A 20,499-nucleotide genomic window follows, 5' to 3' on the forward strand; every position below is an offset into this window, starting at 1 on the left:
CAATATATCCTGCATAGTCTTACTGTCCTCTTGTCTTGTAGCAATCCAGGTTTTAGAAATGTAGACAAACTAAACAGGCATATCGTTTAAAAAAAAAAATACAATGCCAATAAACATTTAGGAATACAGTTAAGTGCAAAGACCACATATACCTCAGCAATCATGAAATCTACACCCTTTTTGATAAAGACATCCAGTTGTTTCTTGAAGATTGCCTTCACGTCAGTCTCACTTTTGCAGCTGAGGTAGGAAGGGGTTTGGCAGACTCCTCCAGCAACTAGGGCATTTCCTTCATTAGCCACCTCCCGAGCAATATCACAAGCAGCTTCATTCACTTTTTGGCCCTGAAAGGGAAAAAAAACAGTTATGCTATTTTGCAGGTCAGGTACAATAAAACAACAAATGCTGCAACTACTGAACTGAAAAATCATTTTAATGGCCAACTCATTTCATATGTTTATATACCAACATCCCCACATGAAGTTTCACAAACTGAATGCATATTGGGAATTTAGGTACAGAGGTCAGTAGATCCTGCAGGATTTTCCTCTTCATTAAAATTGACGGATAGAAAATATGAAACCTGAAAATCTGCAGGCCATGATTCCAACGGTAATGCTGGTATCACACCTGCTGGTGACCTCTACCCTCAAGCTTACCAGAATATGCAGGGTCAATGGGAGACAAAATAATTTGCATAGAGCAGCTCCAGGCACCTGCCAGACCCATGCAGACTGCCTGGCCGATATTGGGGGTAAAACCAGCATATCCAGGACCTAGCCTGTTTGCGCAGTTCTGCCAGAGAAATGGCAATAATATGGCAACAAAATTCAGCTCCATGCCAAGACTGCGAGTTCATAAAAACTACTCGACACCATATTGCCATTCAATATGCAAATTTTCTGACTGGAACATGGTTTAAGACCATCGAGACTTTGGTTCAGTCAAACTAAATAACCATGCTGTGCTAGGTACATTTGTCTCAGTACACATTTCAAATACCTATTGTCACATCAACATTGCTTTTGTTTGCTTGTTACCGTCCTTGAACTAGTTAAAGTTTATAGTGGTCAACTTCCTTCTACCCACTAATCTTTTATCATGGCCTAGAAGTAGATTTCTGACCAAGCTACTTCTGTAAATGTCAGGCAATTCAAAATTCTGTTGTCTGTATCCTATCCTGCATGAAGTCCTGCTTACCCATAACCATATCCTTGCTGACTTACATTGGCTCCCAGTGCCCGAACATCCAAATATAAAATTCTCTACTTTGTCTTTAAAGACCTTTGCCCCTCCTCATCACTTAACAAGCCCTACAATCCCCCCACTTTCCATTCCTCTGACTTTTTGTACATCCCTCCTGTTATATATGTAAACCTGTAAATATTTTGTGTAACTACCAGAGGGAAGTTTCTATCTTTTATGGAAGTTTAGGGCATCCACCAAACCGGCATCTAATATGCTGGAGATGAGTACTGGGACTGGGGTAGGAGAGACTGGGGATCAAGGCTGGGAGAAGATTGCTGTCGATGTGCTGCTGAGGGATAGAAACTGGGTGCTAGCACTAGGGTAAGTGGAAGTGTGAGGGAAAGGCTCAGAGTGGGGCATGAAGTTAAGGAGAATGATTCACCTGGGCCTAATGAAGTTAATGCGAAGAAATGACGGAGCGCAGTTGGAGTAATCAGGTGGCCCTAGGTATGAGGGAGCCAATGGCTCAGAACTGGAGTACGCTGGGTGGGCCCCAAGTGGGACGGGGAGAGCGGAGCTAGATCTTAAGCACAAAAGGAAGGATATTGAGATTTTAGAGAATGTACAAGGCAGATTCACTAGGATGCTGCCTGGTATGAGGAAATACAAAAACAAAAAAATCCTTGAAGAATTAGGTCTTTTATCATTAGAACAATATGGATTATGGGGCTGTTTAATGGGCTGAATTTTAACATTAGAGTGAGTGGGCTTTGGAGCGGGTGGGTAGTTAAAAGCACTGAAATTGACAGCGCATCGGGAAATCTGCTTCAACCCGCCAGCTTCCGCATTTAACCCGAGTGCATCAAGCTGCGAGCGAGTGACCACCTCGGGAGGCGGGTTACCTATTTAAACCAATTAAGAACTAGTTAAGAGGCTATTAACAGCCTCTTTTACCTGTGGTTTGAGCTATTGCAGGGTGTCTACAAGCTTGCTGAACCTCGCCAGTGAAAGTAAGGTGATAGCACAGTGGTAAATGACATTTTAAAAAATCCCATGAATATTCAGACCTCACACCTGCTTCCTTGCCTAAGGGAAAGGCTTTTGCTCACACCACTTGTTCTGAGAGTTTGCTTTCATGGGTTTGCAGGTGATTTCTACAACTTTGGTGGTCACTCTCATGACATTGGAGGTCACCCACACTGTTACATATGTAAAGTTGTGTAACCACCAGAGGGCTCATCCCCTGGAGTCCCAAAAGATCCCACAATCCCTTGGGAGCACAGGTACTTAAGGAGGCCTCACAGGCTGGAGAGGCACTCTGGAGACCTGCAATAAAAGACTATGGTCACACTTTACTTTGAGCTCACAGTATCCAGTCAGACTCTTTATTCATACATAACAACTGCCGACGAGATACAGATGTCGAAACCAACGACGCAGAGAACAATGGGCATCCTCGAGAAATTCTCGGAGGGAGATGATTGGGAAACCTTCATAGAGCGACTCGACCAATACTTCGTGGCCAACGAGCTGGAAGGAGAAGCGAATGCTGCCAAACGAAGGGAGATTCTCTTCACCGTCTGCGGGGCACCAACGTATGGCCTCATGAAAAATCTGCTTGCTCCAGCAAAACCCAGAGAGAAATCGTATGGTGATTTGTGCACACTTGTCTGGGAGCATCTGAACCCGAAGAAAAGCATTCTGATGGCGAGGTACCGGTTCTACACCTACAAAAAGGTTTGAAGGCCAGGAAGTGGTGAGTTAGGTCGCTGAGCTAAGACGCCTTGCAGGACATTGCGAATTTGAAGGACATTTGGAGCACATGCTCAGAGACTTTTTCGTACTTGGCATTGGCCACGAAACCATAATTCGCAAACTTTTGACCGTAAAGACCCCAACCTTGAGTAAGGCCATAGCGATAGCCCAGGCGTTCATTGCCACCAGTGACAATACTAAGCAAATCTCAGTACACAAGTGCTGCTACAAGTTCTGTGAACAAAGTGATGTTGTTTTCAAATCGCAACGTACAGGGCAGGCCCCACATGCCTGCAGCTGCACGTCCGGAGATGTCTCAGATGTCACAGATGTCCACCTTCAAGGGTGATGAATGCAAAGCCATTAACACCTTGTTGGTGCTGCGGGGGTGATCATCGTTTCCATTCATGCCGCTTCAAAGGGTACGTTTGCAAGGGCTATGGAACAATGGGACACTCCAAAGTATGTGCAGGCGAGCTGCAAACCCCGTTAATCCTGCAAACCACCATGTTGCAGAGGAGGATAGATCCATGGCGGTTCACGACGAACCAGAGCCTCAGACAGAGGAGGCAGAGGTATATGAGGTGCACACATTTATCACAAAATGTCTCCCTATAATGCTGAAGGTTGAATTAAATGGACTCCCGGTGTCAATGGAACCGGACAAGGGCGTGAGCCAGTCCATTATGAGCAAAAAGACTTCTGATAAATTGTGGTGCAGCAAGGCCTCAAGGCCAGTCTCGACTCCCATTCACATGAAACTGAGAACTTACACAAAAGGAACGGATTCCCGTAATCGGCAGTGCTACTGTAAAGGTCTCATACGATGGAGCGGTGCACAAGCTGCCATTCTGGGTGGTATCGGGCGATGGTCCCATGCTGCTCGGCAGGAGCTGGCTGCGAAAGATACGCTGGAACTGGGATGATGTCCGAGCACTCTCGTCCGCTGACGACACGGTGTGCCCAGGTCTTAAACAAATTCCTTTCGCTGTTTGAACCAGGCATCGGGAAGTTCCATGGAACAAAAGTGCAGATCCACCCAAGTCCAGGGGCGCGACCCATCCACCACAAGGCAAGAGCAGTACCGTACATGGTAAGAGAAAAGGTAGAGATTGAGTTAGACCGGCTGCAAAGAGAGGGCATCATTTCACCGATCGAGTTCAGCGAGTGGGTCAGTCCTATTGTCCCAGTCCCAGACGATCTTTTTTGCGATGCTGGCGGGAAGAAAGACGTTCAGGAAGCTGGACGACCTCGGCCTACATGACGCAGGAGCTGGAGGAATCATCGAAGGGCCTCACCTGCATCAACACGCACAAAGGTCTCTTCATTTATAACAGATGTCCGATTGGAATTTGATCAGCCGCGGCAATTTTCCAGAGAAACATGGAAAGCTTACAGAAGTCGGTCCCGCGCACGGTGGTCTTCCAGGATGACATCTTGGTTACAGGTCGGGATACAGTCGAGCATCTGCAGAACCTGGAGGAGATTCTTAAGTCGACTCAACCGCGTGGGGCTCAGGTTAAAATGCTTGAAGTGCATTTTCCTGGCACCTGAAGTGGAGTTCCTGGGGAGAAGAATCGCGGCGGAAAGCATCAGGCCCACCGATTCGAAGACGGAGGCAATCGAGAACGCACCAAGGCCGCAGAACGTGACGGAGCTGCAGTCGTTTCTAGGACTCCTGAACTACTTTGGTAACTTCTTACCGGGTCTCAGCACACTGCTGGAACCACTGCATGTCTTACTGCGTAAAGGAGATGAATGGGTATGGGGCAAAAGCCAAGAAAATACCTTTGTAAAAGCTAGAAAATTGTTATGCTCAAACAAATTGCTTGTGTTGTATGATCCATGTAAGCGTTTGGTACTAGCATGTGATACGTCGTCGTACGGGGTCGGGTGTGTATTGCAACAAGCTAATGAATCTGGGAAATTGCAACTGGTTGCTTATGCATCCAGAAGTCTGTCTAAGGCTGAGAGAGCCTACAGCATGATTGAAAAAGAAGCATTAGCATGTGTTTATGTGAAAAAGAAAATCTGTTTGGGCTCAAAGTTGAATTGGAAACTGATCATAAGCCACTAATATCCCCGTTTTCCGAAAGTAAGGGGATAAATACGAATGAATCGGCCCACATCCAGAGATGGGCGTCACGTTGTCTGCATACAACTACGCCATCCGCCACAGGCCAGGCACAGAAAACTGTGCCGATGCTCTCAGTAAGCTGCCATTGCCCACCACGGGGGTGGAAATGGCACAGCCCGAAGATTTAGTCATGGTTATGGAAGCATTCGAGAGTGAGCAATCACCTGTCACAGCCCGACAGATTAGAACCTGGACGAGCCAGGACCCCTTACTATCCCTAGTAAAAAATTGTGCGCTTCACAGGAGCTGGTCCAGTGTCCCAGTGGAAATGCAGGAAGAGATAAAGCCGTACCAGCGGCGCAAAGATGGAATGTCTATTCAGGCAGACTGCCTTCTGTGGGGTGATCGGGTCGTGGTCCCCAAGAAGGGCAGGGACACTTTCATCAGTGACCTCCACAGTACTCACCCAGGCATCGTAATGATGAAAGCGATAGCCAGATCCCACGTGTGGTGGCCTGGTATCGATGAGGACTTAAGAGTCCTGCGTGCACAAATGTAACACATGTTCACAGTTGAGCAATGCACTCAGGGAGACGCCACTAAGTTTATGGTCTCAGCCCTCCAAACCGTGGTCTAGGGCCCATGTCAACTATGCAGGCCCGTTTTGGGGAAAAATGTTCCTTGTGGTTGTCGATGCGTACTCTAAATGGATTGAATGAGAGATAATGTCGGCAAGCACGTCCCTGCCACTACTGAAAGCCTACGGGCCATGTTTGCCATGCACGGACTGCCTGATGTCCTTGTGAGCGACAATGGGCCATGTTTCACCAGTGCCGAGTTCAAAGAGTTCATGATCCGTAATGGGATCAAACATGTTACATCTGCCCCGTTCAAACCAGCATCCAATGGTCAGGCAGAGAGAGCAGTGCAAACCATCAAGCAGGGCTTGAAGAGGGTAACTGAAGGCTCACTGCAGATCGCCTATCCAGAGTCCTGCTTAGCTACCACACGAGACCCCACTCGCTCACTGGGATTCCACCTGCTGCACTGCTCATGAAAAGGGCACTTAAGACAAGGCTCTCGTTCGTTCACTCTGATCTACATGAACAGGTAGAGAGCAGGCGGCTTCAACAAAGTACATATCATGATAGCGCAAATGTGTCACGCGAAATTGAAATCAATGATCCTGTATTTGTGTTGAATTATGGACAAGGTCCCAAGTGGCTTCCCGGCACTATCGTGGCCAAAGAGGGGAGCAGGGTATTTCGGGTCAAACTTTCAAATGGACTCATTCACCGGAAAAACTCAGATTCACGGACTATCCTAAGCAACCCACTTTGGACCCTACCTTCTTTGGCCCTCCAACATAAACACGGTGGCCACCGACACCGCAGTTGGCCACGAAGCAGAACCCATCACCCGCAGCAGGACTCATCACACCAGGCAGCCCAGCAGCCCAGCGAGGGCCCAACAAACGATTCACGAAAACCAGCATTTGCACCGAGACGATCAACCAGGGAAAGAAAGGCCCCAGATCGACTCACCTTGTAAATAGTTACATTGTTAACTTTGGGGGGGCGGGGGTTGTGTTGTTATATATGTAAACCTGTATATAACTTCTACAGACACCAGAGGGCTCATCCCCTGGAGTCCCAGGCTAGAGAGGCAGTCTGGAGACCTGCAATAAAAGACTAAGGTCACACGTTACTTTGAGCTCATAGTATCCAGTCAGACTCTTTAATCATACATAACACCTCCTCCCTCATTGCATCCTGTGTGGCTGTGCCTTCAGCCACCTAGCCCCTATGCTCTGGAATTCCCCAAGCCTCTCCTCATCGCTCTCTCCATTGGCCCTCCTTAAACCCCATCTCTTTTTCAGATTTTGTTCACCCCTCCCAATATCTTTCTTTGACTCGGCTACTCCTTTATTGATTACGCCTCCAAAGCACCAAAACATTTTTCTATGTTAGAGGCGGCATATAAATGAGAGTTGCTGTTGTAGAAAGTTGTTTTACTGGGAATGTCCTAAACTATTTGCAATTAACCTATTTATTTAGCTCTCTACATGTCTGTGGAAATGGACAGAAACTTGCAACTAAAATATGGAATTTTAGTAAAAACTTACCGAAATTTTTTGCTCCACGTAATTTCCCCTGTTCGTCAACTTGTCATCACTTGCATAAAAAGTGAACGTCTGCATGACTGTAGAGCCTGCTCTGAGGAACTCACGGTGCAGTTGTTTCACTGAAAGAAAGCAACAAAAATGTAACTTTAAAATACTTAGGGGGGAAAAATTGATTATAGTTCATTTTGAAGTGCGAACATCGACTGGGTGGCAAGTTTAGCGCCGTGCAATATCTTGCACCGGCGATCGTGGTATGCATTTTTAGCGGCCCAAGAGGGGAGTGGAGTGCTAAAAGCAGCGGTGCACACTTCTCTTAGGGTGATATCGGGGTGCTAGCTTCAGAGCGCTAGCCAAGTTTGGGTGAAGGTTTACAAATCCATAGAAATAATGTAGATGGCATGCAATAGCGTCTCGGGAGCGGCTTCAGGAGGTCAGAATGTCAGCTTTCTGTGGCGTGATTAGCGGCAAGAGGCAAGTGCGGCCAAGTAGCAGAATTTTGCTTCCGGGGCACTAGTGGGGTGTTGCACACTCATTGACGTCACCGTTTCAGTGGCGCCAAGTGTTCACGCTGAAGAGATCGCAAAGTTTCTGTTTAAAGAATGGACTCAGTCGAGAATATTTCATGGATTTTATGGGGTCACCTTGTGCAGATATGTGAAAAGGCTGGTTTTTGTTAAAACTCCAGAGACCGCATGCAGTTAGCTGTGACAAAAGAACGGTCAGTCATCCATTGACAAAAGAGCTGTCGGCCAGGAAGGGGGGGGGCACTGACAAAGCCATTCTAATATGCAAAAGCACTTCTCACCTCTATCTCAGAAGGAAAAGCAGAACAATGAACCCACTAGCCTGGCCAGCCAAAGGGGAGCCGGGTCTTTCCCAACACAAAGACTGAGAGAGATGCCCAGATTAAGGGTCATCAGACCAATACCCATGAGTTGGATGGCCCATCACTGACTAAGTACCCGTGCTTAGAAACAAAGGGATTTTAAAGATTGGTGGGAAAGATGGGGTAGCAAGACTCCCATAAAGACAGGGTCTTTCCACTTTTTTTTTAGCTTGAAGCTTGGAGCTTGTAGCCTGCAGCTTGTATCTAGAGAGAGCCCTCTCCCTCTTGCTCCACCAAGATCGATGGACCAGAGGAAGATGCCGCAGTACGGCAGAAGAAGCCACCGAGTCTAAAGACCAGGCAGTAACTTCCCACAGCTGAGCTGAGAAAGGAAACCGGCTGCGTGTGGTGGTGAGCATGGTCGCGAGTGTCCCAAGCCAGTAACCAGATATCCCAGGCAAGCTGGGTAAGGGCTCAGGGTTTTCTCAGAAGTGAAGCTTTTCAGGGCTATTCTGGGAAGGGTAATTCGTTGGTCAGGGTAGGGTTAGAATCCACCAGGGAATTACTGCATGTAACTAGGTCTAATTTCTGTACTGTATGTATGTTGTTTGTAACCTGGATTTTATTCTCCACAGAGACAGTGATTTTGTTTAATAGTGCATGTTTTAGCCAGTGTATATTAGACCAAATAAATATCAGTATAATTTTTCACCGAAGCATTCCTGTCCGTGACTCATTTCATTTACACTCTTGAATAATAATAATTCCCGTGTCTAGAACTTTCGTAAGGCAGGGGCGATTCGAACCGTCCGTCTAGCAATTGGGCTAGGATCAAAACCGCTTACATCTCTTCCATTTAAAAGAAATTGTGGCTGAGCTGGAAAAACATGCACAGACAGTGAATGCACTCAAATGGGAGGATTGAAACGCTTCGGACCAGGCTGCACAGAACGAGGTGTGCGTACTGTATGGGGCATGGTTGTTGGACGAGGGCCGCAACAACCTGGAGGATTTAAAACAAGGTTTAGTCCCCTCCTGGATCAGGAACAAGCACCTCGCAGCCCTCCACCTGTACAGTAATTCACTAAGCCCGTGCCAGCTCCGCCTAGCCTCTGAAGCCTACTCTGTCCCAGTAGACTGTGGGAAATCTAACCACACCATTATGGGGATAGTATTAAGGATGCCGGTCATGGGTGGGACAGCCCGACCCACACCGGTATACCGGGTGGAGAACATTGGAGTTATTCAGGGAGGTGCACACATTTGTTTTGCAGCGGTCCCACTCTATATCATAAAGTGACAGCGCACTGTAACTGGTACTGACCTCTCTGGGTGCCGCAGCCGGGGTGCACACGTAATATTGTGTCCCCAGAACTTGAGTGCCCATTGAAAGTCACAGTGTGGGTTTAAAGCTGCTGGCCCACAGCCTATTAACTGTACCATGGAGGTAATGACACAAGACCATGTCCCTCCACAGGTAGCATACATAGGGGGTGGGACATATTGTGTCACCACCAGTGCGCCCCTCTACCAACATGGACACTTCTGGTGTCCGGTGAGTGACAGCAGTTTTTGCTTCAAACCTGAGGCATCAGTTCAAGTGGCCCAGGAACAGATTGTCCCCATTCCTGAACCCTCCACTGTCCACCTCACTGTGAGGGAAAACATTACAAACCTGCAGGATTATGTTGTACATTTTGGCTATGCAATTCCCCCTCTACCCGAACATCTTGCCGCTCTGCTAAAAGCTGTAATTATCTCACAAAAACACTTCTATATTCTAGAACAGAAAACAATTGAGATAGGGAAAAAGATCTTGAATTCTACCTTGGTGGGACCTTTTCAGAAATATAGAAGTCGCAGTTTGGATCCGAATTGCTTCCCACACTTTAGTTGTCTGTCAACTCGCGATTATACTTTACTTATGGTGTCTCATTTGCAGAGTGAAACGCAGAGGCCATCAGGTCAGGCACCAAAGGGTGCTATACGCTCCTTGGCCGAACTTGGGAATGGCTCAGGGAGGGGTGACACCAGACTACCATGTTTAATTTATGTTTGATTTTACCTGCTGTAAACCGCAAAATATCGAGTGTTGTAAGAGTGTTACTTAAAATGTGTTTGACTATGTACCTTTATTTTTACTGAACTTAAAGTTGTGTTTGACTGTATACTGTTATTTTACTGTGAAAACAAAGTAAAGGAGGGGCATCGTATCTCCTCCATGCTGTAACCGAATTGTAGTGATTGTATTCGCCTGTGAATTGTATTGCTTTTTAAAAGGGGATGCACGTTAATGTTTAGCTAGTATAAATGTGGGGAAGGTTGACTCTCGGGATCAGGAATTTTGCTTACCTTGCTTGACACTCAAGAGTGTAGAGTGTCACAGGGAGGACTAAAAGGTCAACATTCCCGGGAACCCCCCCTCCCCCCCAGTGTTTGGGCTCATTGGAAAGGAAATTTAATTTGGGATTATCTACCGGAAAGTTTGAAATCCTAAAGTGCTTATGGAAGAAACTACGAACTTTAATCGAATTTCGGACTTTTACAAGACAAATTCAAGTCTGTGGGCGGGCCTAGGGAACTAAAGAAGTCAACTTGATTATTGGAACTGTCTGGGTGTTGGGACTAAGGTAAATTGTCTGGAGGAATGGATACTCGAAAATCCTTCTCCACAACAGACATTAACATTACAACAGTAACTCAGAGATGGCCTGCCATCGAACTGAATCGAGAAATGCCATCTTCAACATGGATAAGAACAAAGGGCCCACTACAGCCTGTATGCAAACACCAAGCACAAAAGGACATGGAAATATTAGCTTGGTAATTGCAATCAGGAAACAGATTGAGAAGAGCAAACCACCCAAGACATATTAACTTTTAACGAGCCCGCCAAAATATTACAAAGAAATCTCAAGCCCGCCAAATTTAAACAAAGAATTCTGGACTGATTTGGCGCGAAGATTAGGACAACTCAAACCGTATAACTGGCCCCCTGTTTTAACAGAGGGTATGCCATACTAAGCCTAGTACCATACTACGCTTATGTCATCAAGGAGGGAGAGAAACCAACGTGACAGTTGTAAACCAACTTCTCCAGCCTCGAACTCCTGAAGGAAGGAAGAACATCATCGCGGCAGCACCGGACCAGAGCCAACGTGGTACCACCGAAAGTTCACAGCGATTGACCAATTTCGAAACGAAACTCCACAAGGAAGAAACCGAGGAATCGAAAGTTTCCACTCTACAATCTAAGTCCTGACTACCAACAGGTGAAAACGTTACCTAAAGAGACTTTGAACCTATTTCTAATGAAGGAAACCGGGTACTTACCCCATAGATCCAAAGCGCGCCTTACCGCATCAGCAGACTCAACCCAACTGAAGATTGCGCAGTAAGAAGTCTTCTCCAACGTTCGGGGTACAGCAAGCAGATCCTACAGAATTCAACGAACCCCGAAATCGCGAACTACCGCTAACTGACCAGAAAGGATTGGTAAGCATAGTCCCTGCTTGCCCTGGAATCTAACCTAGCTAGGATTAAGTACTGGGAGGTGGTGGAGGAATTTTTTTACCATAACCCCCTTTGAATGTGTAATGTATTGTTCTTTATTAGAGTGATTATAAGTTTGACATTGACTTTATTACAGACAAGAAAATACAAAGTCCTTTTGCATCAATCCCATTGTCCTTTGCACTTTATCACCCCCCCCCCCCCCCAAATAAACCCAGAATCTAGAACCCAAGGGAGTGGGAGCGATTCGAACCGCTCAAGTAGGTCAGTGGTGAACCTCCGGGACAACCCCCTTACAGCGCTGGCGCTAAAACCATGAAGTTTGCAGCCGGCGCTAAAATAAGCTGCGCTTGGGCGGCGTTAATCAATTCAATTTCTAGCCCCAAATCTTATACCATATGGAGGACACCTGTCAACTGGCTGGATGTTGCATAGGAGTTTAGTGTTTGAACAGCACAAATGCCATTCTGGTACCTAGTATTTAGGTACCCTTCAAACATACCCTCCAAACTGCTCACATCTGCATATTATAAAGAACCAGCACCTTGGCAGTGTAATTCATTCCATGCTAATCTAGTTATGACAGGTACGAAATACTCCTTACCAGCATTAATGATTTAGTCGGTAGTAGACTAGCAGACCCCACTAGAATCTTATTTTGTGCTGTGTTAGGTGTATGCTTCAAAATGTATCTTCTGAAATATGTTTAATGGAATTACAAATTCCAGTCTAGAGTTTGAAGGAGCTTTGATTAAAAGCTTAAACATGTTACTGGTTATTCTGGCCCTGTTAACATTCTTTGCTTCAAGCAACTGTGCTTATTATCAGAGTTCTAGGCTATTAATTTTAGAATTAGCAATTAATTTCAATCATGTGTGTGTGAGTCTGATCATACATACCATTTAATAAACTAGTAACACTACAGTTTGGAGTGCTTTAGCTTTGCAATGATGTAAACTCTCAACGTAATACAGGTGGAACATACAATGCTTTTACACAATAGATACGAGACCACCTCCATGAGCTGCAGAGTCAAGGCTAACACCTTTTCAGTAGCACAATAAATAAAAAGCTATTTTTTTTAAACAAGGACCAACTTAAATGTTATCTAACTGGATAAAGTCATTTACTTTTAAGATGCAGGTGGCTAGCTTTCTGAAATTGCCCAAGGCACCATTAATAAATGCAGCCAATATTCTGTAGCTCTCCAATTATAGAATAGTTACAGCCCAGTAGGTGGCCATTCGGCCCGTCGAGCCTGTGCCAGCTCTCTGCAAGATCACTTCAGCTAGTGCCACTCCCCCACCCTTTCCTCGTAGCCCAGTATATTTTTTTCCTTCAGGTACTTATCCAATTCCCTTTTGAAAGCCATGATTGAATCAGTCTCCACCACCCACTCACGCAGTGCATTCCAGATCCTAATCACATGCTGCGTAATAAAGTTTTTCCTCATTTTGCCTTTGGTTCTTCTGCCAATCAACTTAAATCTGTTTCCTCTGGTTCTTGACCCTTCCGCCAATGGGAACAGTTTCTCCGTATCTAATCTGTCTAGACTCCTCATGATTGTGAGCACCTATCAAATTTCCCTGCTCTAAAGAGAACAATCCCACCTTCTCCAGTCTAGCCACGTAACTGAAGCCCCTCATCCTTGGAACCATTCTTGTAAATCGTTTCTGTACCCTCTCCAAGGCCTTCACATCCTTCCTAAAGTGCAGTGACCAGAATTGGACACATTACTCTAGTTGAGGCCGAACCAGTGTTTTATAAATGTTCATCATAACTTCCTTGCTTTTATACTCTATGCCTCCATTTATGGAGCCCAGGATCCTGTAAGCTTTTTTAACCGCTTTCTCACCCTGCCCTGTCACCTTCAACGAATTGTGCACATATACCCCCAGGTCTCTCTGTTCATGCACCCCCTTTAGAATTGTACCCTTTAGTTTAAATGCACCTCCTCGTGCTTCCCACCAAAATTCTTTGTATTTTTCTACATTAAATTTCATCTGCCATATGTCCGCCAATTCCAGAAGCCTGTCTATGTCATCTTGAGGTCTATCACTATCCTCCTCATTGTTCACTATATTTCCTAGCTTTGTCTCATCTACAGATTTTGAAATTGTGCCCTGTGTACCGAAGTCCAAGTCATTAATATATATCAAGCAGTGGTCCTAGTAACAACCTCTGGGGAAAGCCACTGTATACCTTCCTCCAGTCAAAAAAACAACCGGTCACCACTACACTGTTTCCCGTCACTTAGCCAATTTTGTATCCATGCTGCCACTGCCCCTTTTATTCCATGGACTTCAACTTTGCTGGCAAGCCTATTATGTGGCACTTTAACAAATTCCTTTTGGAAGTCCATGTAGACCACATCACCCTCATCAACCCTCTCTCTTACCTCATCAAAAATTCGATCAAGTTAGTCAAACACAATTTGCCTTTAACAAATCCATGCTGGCTTTCCTTAATTAATCCACACTTGTCCATGTGACTGTTAATTTTGAGCCCATATTATCATTTCTAAAAGCGTCCCCACAACCGAGGTTACACTGACTGGCCTGTAGTTGCTGGGTTTATCCTTACACCATTTTCTGAATAAGGGTGTAACATTTGCAATTCTCCAGTCCTCTGGCACCACCCAGTATCAAAGGAGGATTGGAAGATTATGGCCAGTACCTCTGCAAATTTCCACCTTTACTTTCCTCAGCATCCTAGTATGCATCCTATCCCTGGTGATTTATCTACTTCAATTACAGCCAGCCTTTCTAGTACTTCCTCTATCAATTTTTAGTCCATCCAGTATTGCAACTACCTCCTCTATCACTATGACTTTGGCAGCATCATCTTCCTTAGTAAAGACATGCCTCCATGCGAGGTCTCCTTTTTGGTCCCTCCTCTTACTATTTATATGCCTATAAAATACTTTTCCTTTTATGTTAGCTGCCAGTCTATTCTCATACTCTCTTTGCTCCTTTTATTTCCTATTTCACTTCCCCTCTGAACATTCTATATTGAGCCTGGTTCTCACTTGTATTCGCAACCTGACATGTGTCATATGCCACTTTTTTCAGCTTCATCTTACTCTCCATATCTTTTGTCATCCACGAGCTCTGGCTTTAGTTGCCCTACCTTTCCCCCCTCGTGGAAATGTACCTCCATTATACCTGAACCATCTCCTCTTAAAAGGCAGCCCATTGTTCAATTATAGTTTTGCCTGCCAATCTTTGATTCCAATTTACCCGGGCCAGGTCTGTTCTCAACCCACTGATATTGGCCCCCACCAATTAAGTATTTTAACTCTAGATTGCTCCTTGAGCTTATCCATAGCTAATCTAAGCCTTATGGTACTATGATCATTATTCCCTAAATATTCCCCTGACAGTTGATCCACCCAATTTCCCACAATCAGATCCAGCAAGGCCTCCTTCCTCATTGGGCCAGAAATGTACTGTTCAAGAAAGTTTCCCTAAACCTCAGAAATTTCTCTCCTCTCTGCTTTTTACATTATTACTACAGGCAACTCTCGGTTATCCGTACACGAATCTAACGGAGAACCCGCTGCAACGGCACTTTTAAAAACTGTGATTCTGTCCCGTGTACAGCTGCACACGACCATTAAACCCACCCCACACACAGTCCTGCGCTGACACACAGCATTATCACTACACACAGAGGATGGGCTTTATTTTATAATAAAGTTTAATGCTGTCTCGAGAGCAATGTAGAGCAATGAAATTAACTCGGACCTGGACAGTCTGGCTGCTCACACTGCAACCCATCCTCACGTTATCAGATCGAAGGCATTGCTCCCGACCCCGCTCTTTTAGGGCACTGTCCAGATCATCATACTGGAAGCAAGTTCAGAGGGGCAAAAGATTTATCCAACTCTCCCTCCCTTCCCTGCCATCTTTCCGTTTTCTGATCCTGGTGAATGTGCTCTTGTGCAGTCTGGAGTATCACTGAGGGTGCCGCCTCAGTGGCAAGTAAAGCCGAGTCTCATTCGACCTCCACGGTTGAAGCCTTTAGACTGGACATTTTAAGAAAAAGTAGACACAGTAGAAGATGGGTCTCTTCACTTCTTTTAAAATGAATAGGTAGACAATCCAATCCTGGAATGCACAGAAGCAGAAAAGTACTCTATAAATTTGGGACCCAAACTTTCTCAGCAAGTACGTGCACTCGCCCTAGCAGCAAAATCATTTACCCAATCCCTGAGGGCCTCGGATAATTGAGAGTTGCCTTTATCTCAGTCTACATTAGGATAATTTAAGTCCCCCATTATCACTACTCTATAATTCTTGCACCTCTCTGTAATTTCCCTGATGTCCCTTTTTAAATCAGTGACTTTGTATAAAAAAAAAGTTAATAATATTTTAAATAGAGAACGATAATATTTTATGCCTAGTGCACTGACTTAGTCGGAATTTATTAGATTTCAGTCTTATTAGAGTTGCCATGTGACAGTAGGGGACCATGCTATGTCAGAAAGATTTTATGCAAGCGCAGAGTGCTTGTTGGCAATAAGACTACGTTTCGGATTGTGTGATGGCCTTACCAGCCTCTGGATGCTCGACTGATGCTTCTGGAGTCCAGGGACCAGCTTTGACATATCCTCTCTTCTCAAGAGCAAAGACAAATCCTCCATCTCCGATAATGACGTCCCCAGAAGCCAAACGCTCCAGAAGTCCCTGCAATAAAATTTCACATCTTAAGCACAAAGATTCAAGATGCTAAATGGTTCTAACCAGCATCACACCATGGAGCAAGTAAGTTTAGACCCAGGTAAATAAGGCGGGGGAGTAATTAGCATTCTTTGCGCCTCCTGGACCGATAACAGGTTTCCAAGTGGACGCGGAGTGTACCGACACCGCAAACTACCCTTGCAGGTTAGTGGTGGCGCGAACTCTTAACGCCACTATCTCCTGCACCCCGGATGCCAACTTGGCTTCCACCCCCTGCAGCATCGCCAGGCATCAGCACCGGCAGCTGCACTAAGCGTTGTGAGGTCAGCCGGCCGCTTAGGGAGCAGTAGTTAAAGGGATTGCCGGTGAGGTAGATAAAAATGTTTTCTTAAACCTTCCGTGCACTTTAAAAAAATTTGTTCTGCAGCGATTGATCAGCCCTGCACTCTGTTAGAGTGCTTGGGGCTGATCGTCACAGATCACAGGTGTCGTCGCCGAGCAATGGATCCGTTTTCTTGCAGAGCCCTCAGCAATGGCCCTTCCCTTTAAGCGATGGAAGGAGCCTGTGATCCCAGCAGTACTTCACTGGACATTGGGCAGCGCTCTGCCGCTGCCGCCCCTCTTGCCTGGTTTAGTGCTCCAAGGGAAGTGGTTGTGCTTGATTTAATGCTCCACTTCCTTCCTGAAGCACTAAACCAGAAGTTTGTCTGCTGGAATTGCACTCCCGCAAGTTATCGCCCCAAACATCGTTCAAAAATTACTTTTTTTTTTAAAGTAAAGTGCAGGAGGAAGATTTTTGTCTTTTTTGTAGAGTGCCTGCTTACAGACAGTATGCAGCCCCCGTTGCCCCCACAGTTGGCTCGCAGCCATGGAGTTCAGAAGAATGAGGTGATCTTATTGAAACACATATAATGAGGGAGCTCGACAAGATGGATGCACAGGGGATATTTTCACTCATAGGGGAAACTAAAACTAGGGGACATAGTCTCAGAATAAGGGGCCACCCATTTAAAACTGAGATGAGGAGAAATTTGAGGGTTATAAATCTATGGAATTCTCGGCCCCAGAGAGCTGTGGGGGCTGGGACATTGAATACATTTAAGGCATAGATAAACAGATTTTTGAGCGATAAGGGAATGAAAGGTTATGGGGAGTGGGCAGGGTCCATAATCTCATTGAACGGCAGAGCAGGCTCGAAGGGCCAAATGGTTGAATATATTTAAGGCCAAGATAGACAGATTTTTGAGCGATAAGGAAGTAAAGGGTTATGGGGAGTGGGCAGGGTCCAGGATAAGATCAGCCATGATCTTATTGAATGGCAGAGCAGGCTCGAGGGGCCAAATGGTCTACTTCTGCTCCTATTTCTTATGATCTGAATCAGCTGCATTCATTCCTCCGATGGCTGGGCATTGACGTCCAGGGGAGGGGAGGGTGCAGTAGTAGCAGCAGCACAGGCGGTGGACACCCTGGAGCCAGCAATGAACCCCCTGCACAAAGCACGACGTCGCGGCCAGGGCAGAGTGCCGGCGGGGCGGGCGGGAAATCTAAAGATGCCTGGCGCTCATCGACCGACAGCCCCGCGTTAAGTCAGCGGCACTTGCATCTGCAAATAAAAATAATGCAACACGCCCATCATCATTTGCAAACAAAAAAAATTATAATTCTTTTAAAACTGTTCGAAATGAAAGGGAACATGTTACTTTTTTTGCGGCGTTCTTTCCTGGTTGCATTTCGACGACGGTTCCCGCACTTTTCTTCCGCGGTGGGTTAGCAGCTTGTTTTGTTTATTTGCACTCGATTCCGCCGCTGTCACCGAACACCTTCGCAAGATTGATGTCACACCTTTTTATAGCGAGCGCGAAGGCGGTGGCGGAGCCCAGGTATCCGCCTCCTGCTCTCTCATTGGCCTCGGCCGGCTCGCACTCCCCGGGCTGGAGATCGAGTGGGCAAAGTTGCAAAGTTTGTGGGAGAGTCTGTGAGTTTGGATGAGGGGGCTGAGGCTGCAAAGACAGAGAGAGAGAGAGACAACCACATTTATTTATTTTATATATACCAAAAAAAAATTAACAGTATTTTAGGATCTGGTCATGTCGCGGCTGCTAAAGCTTTTGCAGTCTCGTATTCTTCGTCGAGATTTGCCATTCCTGTCTGTGTTAGCAACGCGCTCCCGTTGGATTCCTATTCGTCCTCTCGGCAGCGCGCCACCCACCAAAGCGTCCAAAGAGGGGTGAGTGCGTTCCTGAACCCAGGCTTGTCTTTACACGTCTGAAAATTGCAGGCATGATCGTACTTCATTCAGTACAATTTTTTAAAAAAAAAAGCCCTGCCTATTTAATCAGTGCCACACAACATTCTGGTCGCGCTGAAGGCATTTGCCCGTTTTTTTGTGGATGTAATCAACTTGTGTGCATTTGTTGAAATGGTGAACATTTCTACTCGTGCACGTTTAATCGTTTGAAGACTGAATAAGATATATATATATATCATTGCCTCCTCCTCCCCTGCCCTTCCTCCGATTTAGCTTTCTAAAATTAGAATGCGTTCAGAAAATGGGGGTGTAAGATATTGGAAGCCCCCTGTAGGGAAGTACTGAGTGTAAACAAGGTCCTTCTTCACAGGAGAGGGAGAAAATTCAACACTCTTACTGTTGATTCTGAGCTAATTCGATATCATCTTTAGGCATTCCTTGGACTTGCTTACATTTTCGCAGTAAAGATACCAGCAGGTTTTGATTGGGAGCATATTAAAGAAAGCAGGTGTTACACTGAGCTATACGCAAGGCATATATAATATATTCTATATGTATGCATATATGTCCTTTCCTAAATATTTTAAATGTTTTCATGTGATACAATTTGTACAGCCAGTAGCAAACGTTGAAATAAATAAATGAACTCTTTGTCTTCTTTTGTACATTAGCAAAGAAAAGGAACATCCACTATCCTCTGCGAAACAATGGAAAGATCATGCTGAAACAGTGATTATTGGAGGTGGCTGTGTTGGAGTTAGCCTGGCTTATCATCTCGCCAAAGCTGGGATGAAAGATGTGATTTTGCTGGAAAAGTCGGAGCTAACAGCTGGCTCTACATGGCATGCAGTAAGGAAATTATTTATTAATTTGCTGTGAAAAGTGACTTTTTTGTTGTGCTGGCAAATGAGCTGCCATCTTTTTACAACCAAGTCCTAAATGATTGATTGACTTTTTTTCATGATAACTGACATATTCATTTTAGCCAGTACATCCGGGGATCTCCTTGTTTTTCGTTGAACAAGTGCCATGAAATCTTTTATGCCACCTGACAGAGCGGCAGTTTAACATCCAGAATATATTGCCCTGTAATCAGTTCATTATGCAGTGTGCCCTCTTCAGATGAGAAGGGATTCTGGAAAGCTTGAATCCTGCATAATGTTTGGGAATGTGTTAAAAATTTAATTGGTTTAGATAATACAACAAACCATGAGGGCAGATGTTGAGTGGTTCACCAGTTCATATCTTCCATCCGTGCTACTGTTAACAACTAAATTCCTATCTTCTGGTTCTGGCACAGAGCTTTGTACTTGGGCAAAAAGTATTTTTAACAGGTGGTGGGGATAATATGACAAAGCAAAGGGGATGAGGTGTTATGGGGAGCGGGCGGGGAAATGGAGCTGAGTCCATGATCAGATCGGCCATGATCTTGTTGAATGGCAGAGCAGGCTCGAGGGGCCTGTTCCTATTTCTTATATTCTTACATATATCCCCGATATCAGAGTCATCTTAGGAGGAAAGGACCAGAAACACGAGGGAAAATTTTGTAGAGTGCTACAGGGATATATCAAAAAGTTGAAATCACGTTATAAACCCAATAGAAAAGCTTGAATTGTGTTTTAATGCCATCTCATTCCTCAGATATGCTTTGAAGCACACTCTGGAGAGTGGTATTCTATATAACATATGGAGACAGTGATTTCTTATTGTTTTCTGTTAACTGTTCTCCATTTTTTTTGGAGGGGGTGTCATGGGGCAACGGTAGACAACAAGCTCCCCCGATGGAATCACACGATTTGACGATCATTAATAATATGCGATTTGACAAGCAATGATATCTGGATATTTTACTGACTGATATGTATAAAAACTGTGATATTCCACTATATTATATATGAGAATATATATATTCTCTTGTATTTAATGCATTTTGTTAATAGAGTGTACTGCATTTAATGTAAACTTATTGCAAATGTACAGTTTCTTAAGATTCATTTTGATGTCAAATGCACAATGTAAAGTGACATTTTTATTTCTTTGTAGTTTTGCAGTATGTACACACTGCATGGTTCTATGACATGTTAA

At 45.1% G+C, this 20,499-nt stretch overlaps 2 protein-coding genes across 3 annotated transcripts in view; one reads left to right on the forward strand and one right to left on the reverse strand.

The window, feature by feature from the left end:
* bhmt (betaine-homocysteine methyltransferase) overlaps positions 1–20,499 on the reverse strand; it is a 43,267-nt gene that overhangs the window by 14,532 nt on the left and 8,236 nt on the right. The window contains exons 2-5 of the mRNA XM_070879760.1: positions 17,867–18,166; positions 16,040–16,172; positions 7,146–7,264; positions 153–344 (exon numbers count right to left, since the gene is read on the reverse strand). Of these exons, the coding sequence (XP_070735861.1) occupies positions 153–344; positions 7,146–7,264; positions 16,040–16,172; positions 17,867–17,896 (474 nt within the window). The 5' untranslated portion in view covers positions 17,897–18,166. The remainder of the gene's footprint in view (positions 1–152; positions 345–7,145; positions 7,265–16,039; positions 16,173–17,866; positions 18,167–20,499) is intronic.
* dmgdh (dimethylglycine dehydrogenase) overlaps positions 18,136–20,499 on the forward strand; it is a 181,276-nt gene continuing 178,912 nt past the window's right edge. For both annotated transcript variants that reach the window (XM_070879751.1, XM_070879752.1), the window contains exons 1-2: positions 18,136–18,393; positions 19,086–19,263. In XM_070879751.1, the coding sequence (XP_070735852.1) occupies positions 18,254–18,393; positions 19,086–19,263 (318 nt within the window). In that variant the 5' untranslated portion in view covers positions 18,136–18,253. The remainder of the gene's footprint in view (positions 18,394–19,085; positions 19,264–20,499) is intronic.

The sequence above is a fragment of the Pristiophorus japonicus genome, chromosome 1, assembly GCF_044704955.1.
Source record: "Pristiophorus japonicus isolate sPriJap1 chromosome 1, sPriJap1.hap1, whole genome shotgun sequence".
NCBI lineage: Eukaryota > Metazoa > Chordata > Chondrichthyes > Pristiophoridae > Pristiophorus > Pristiophorus japonicus.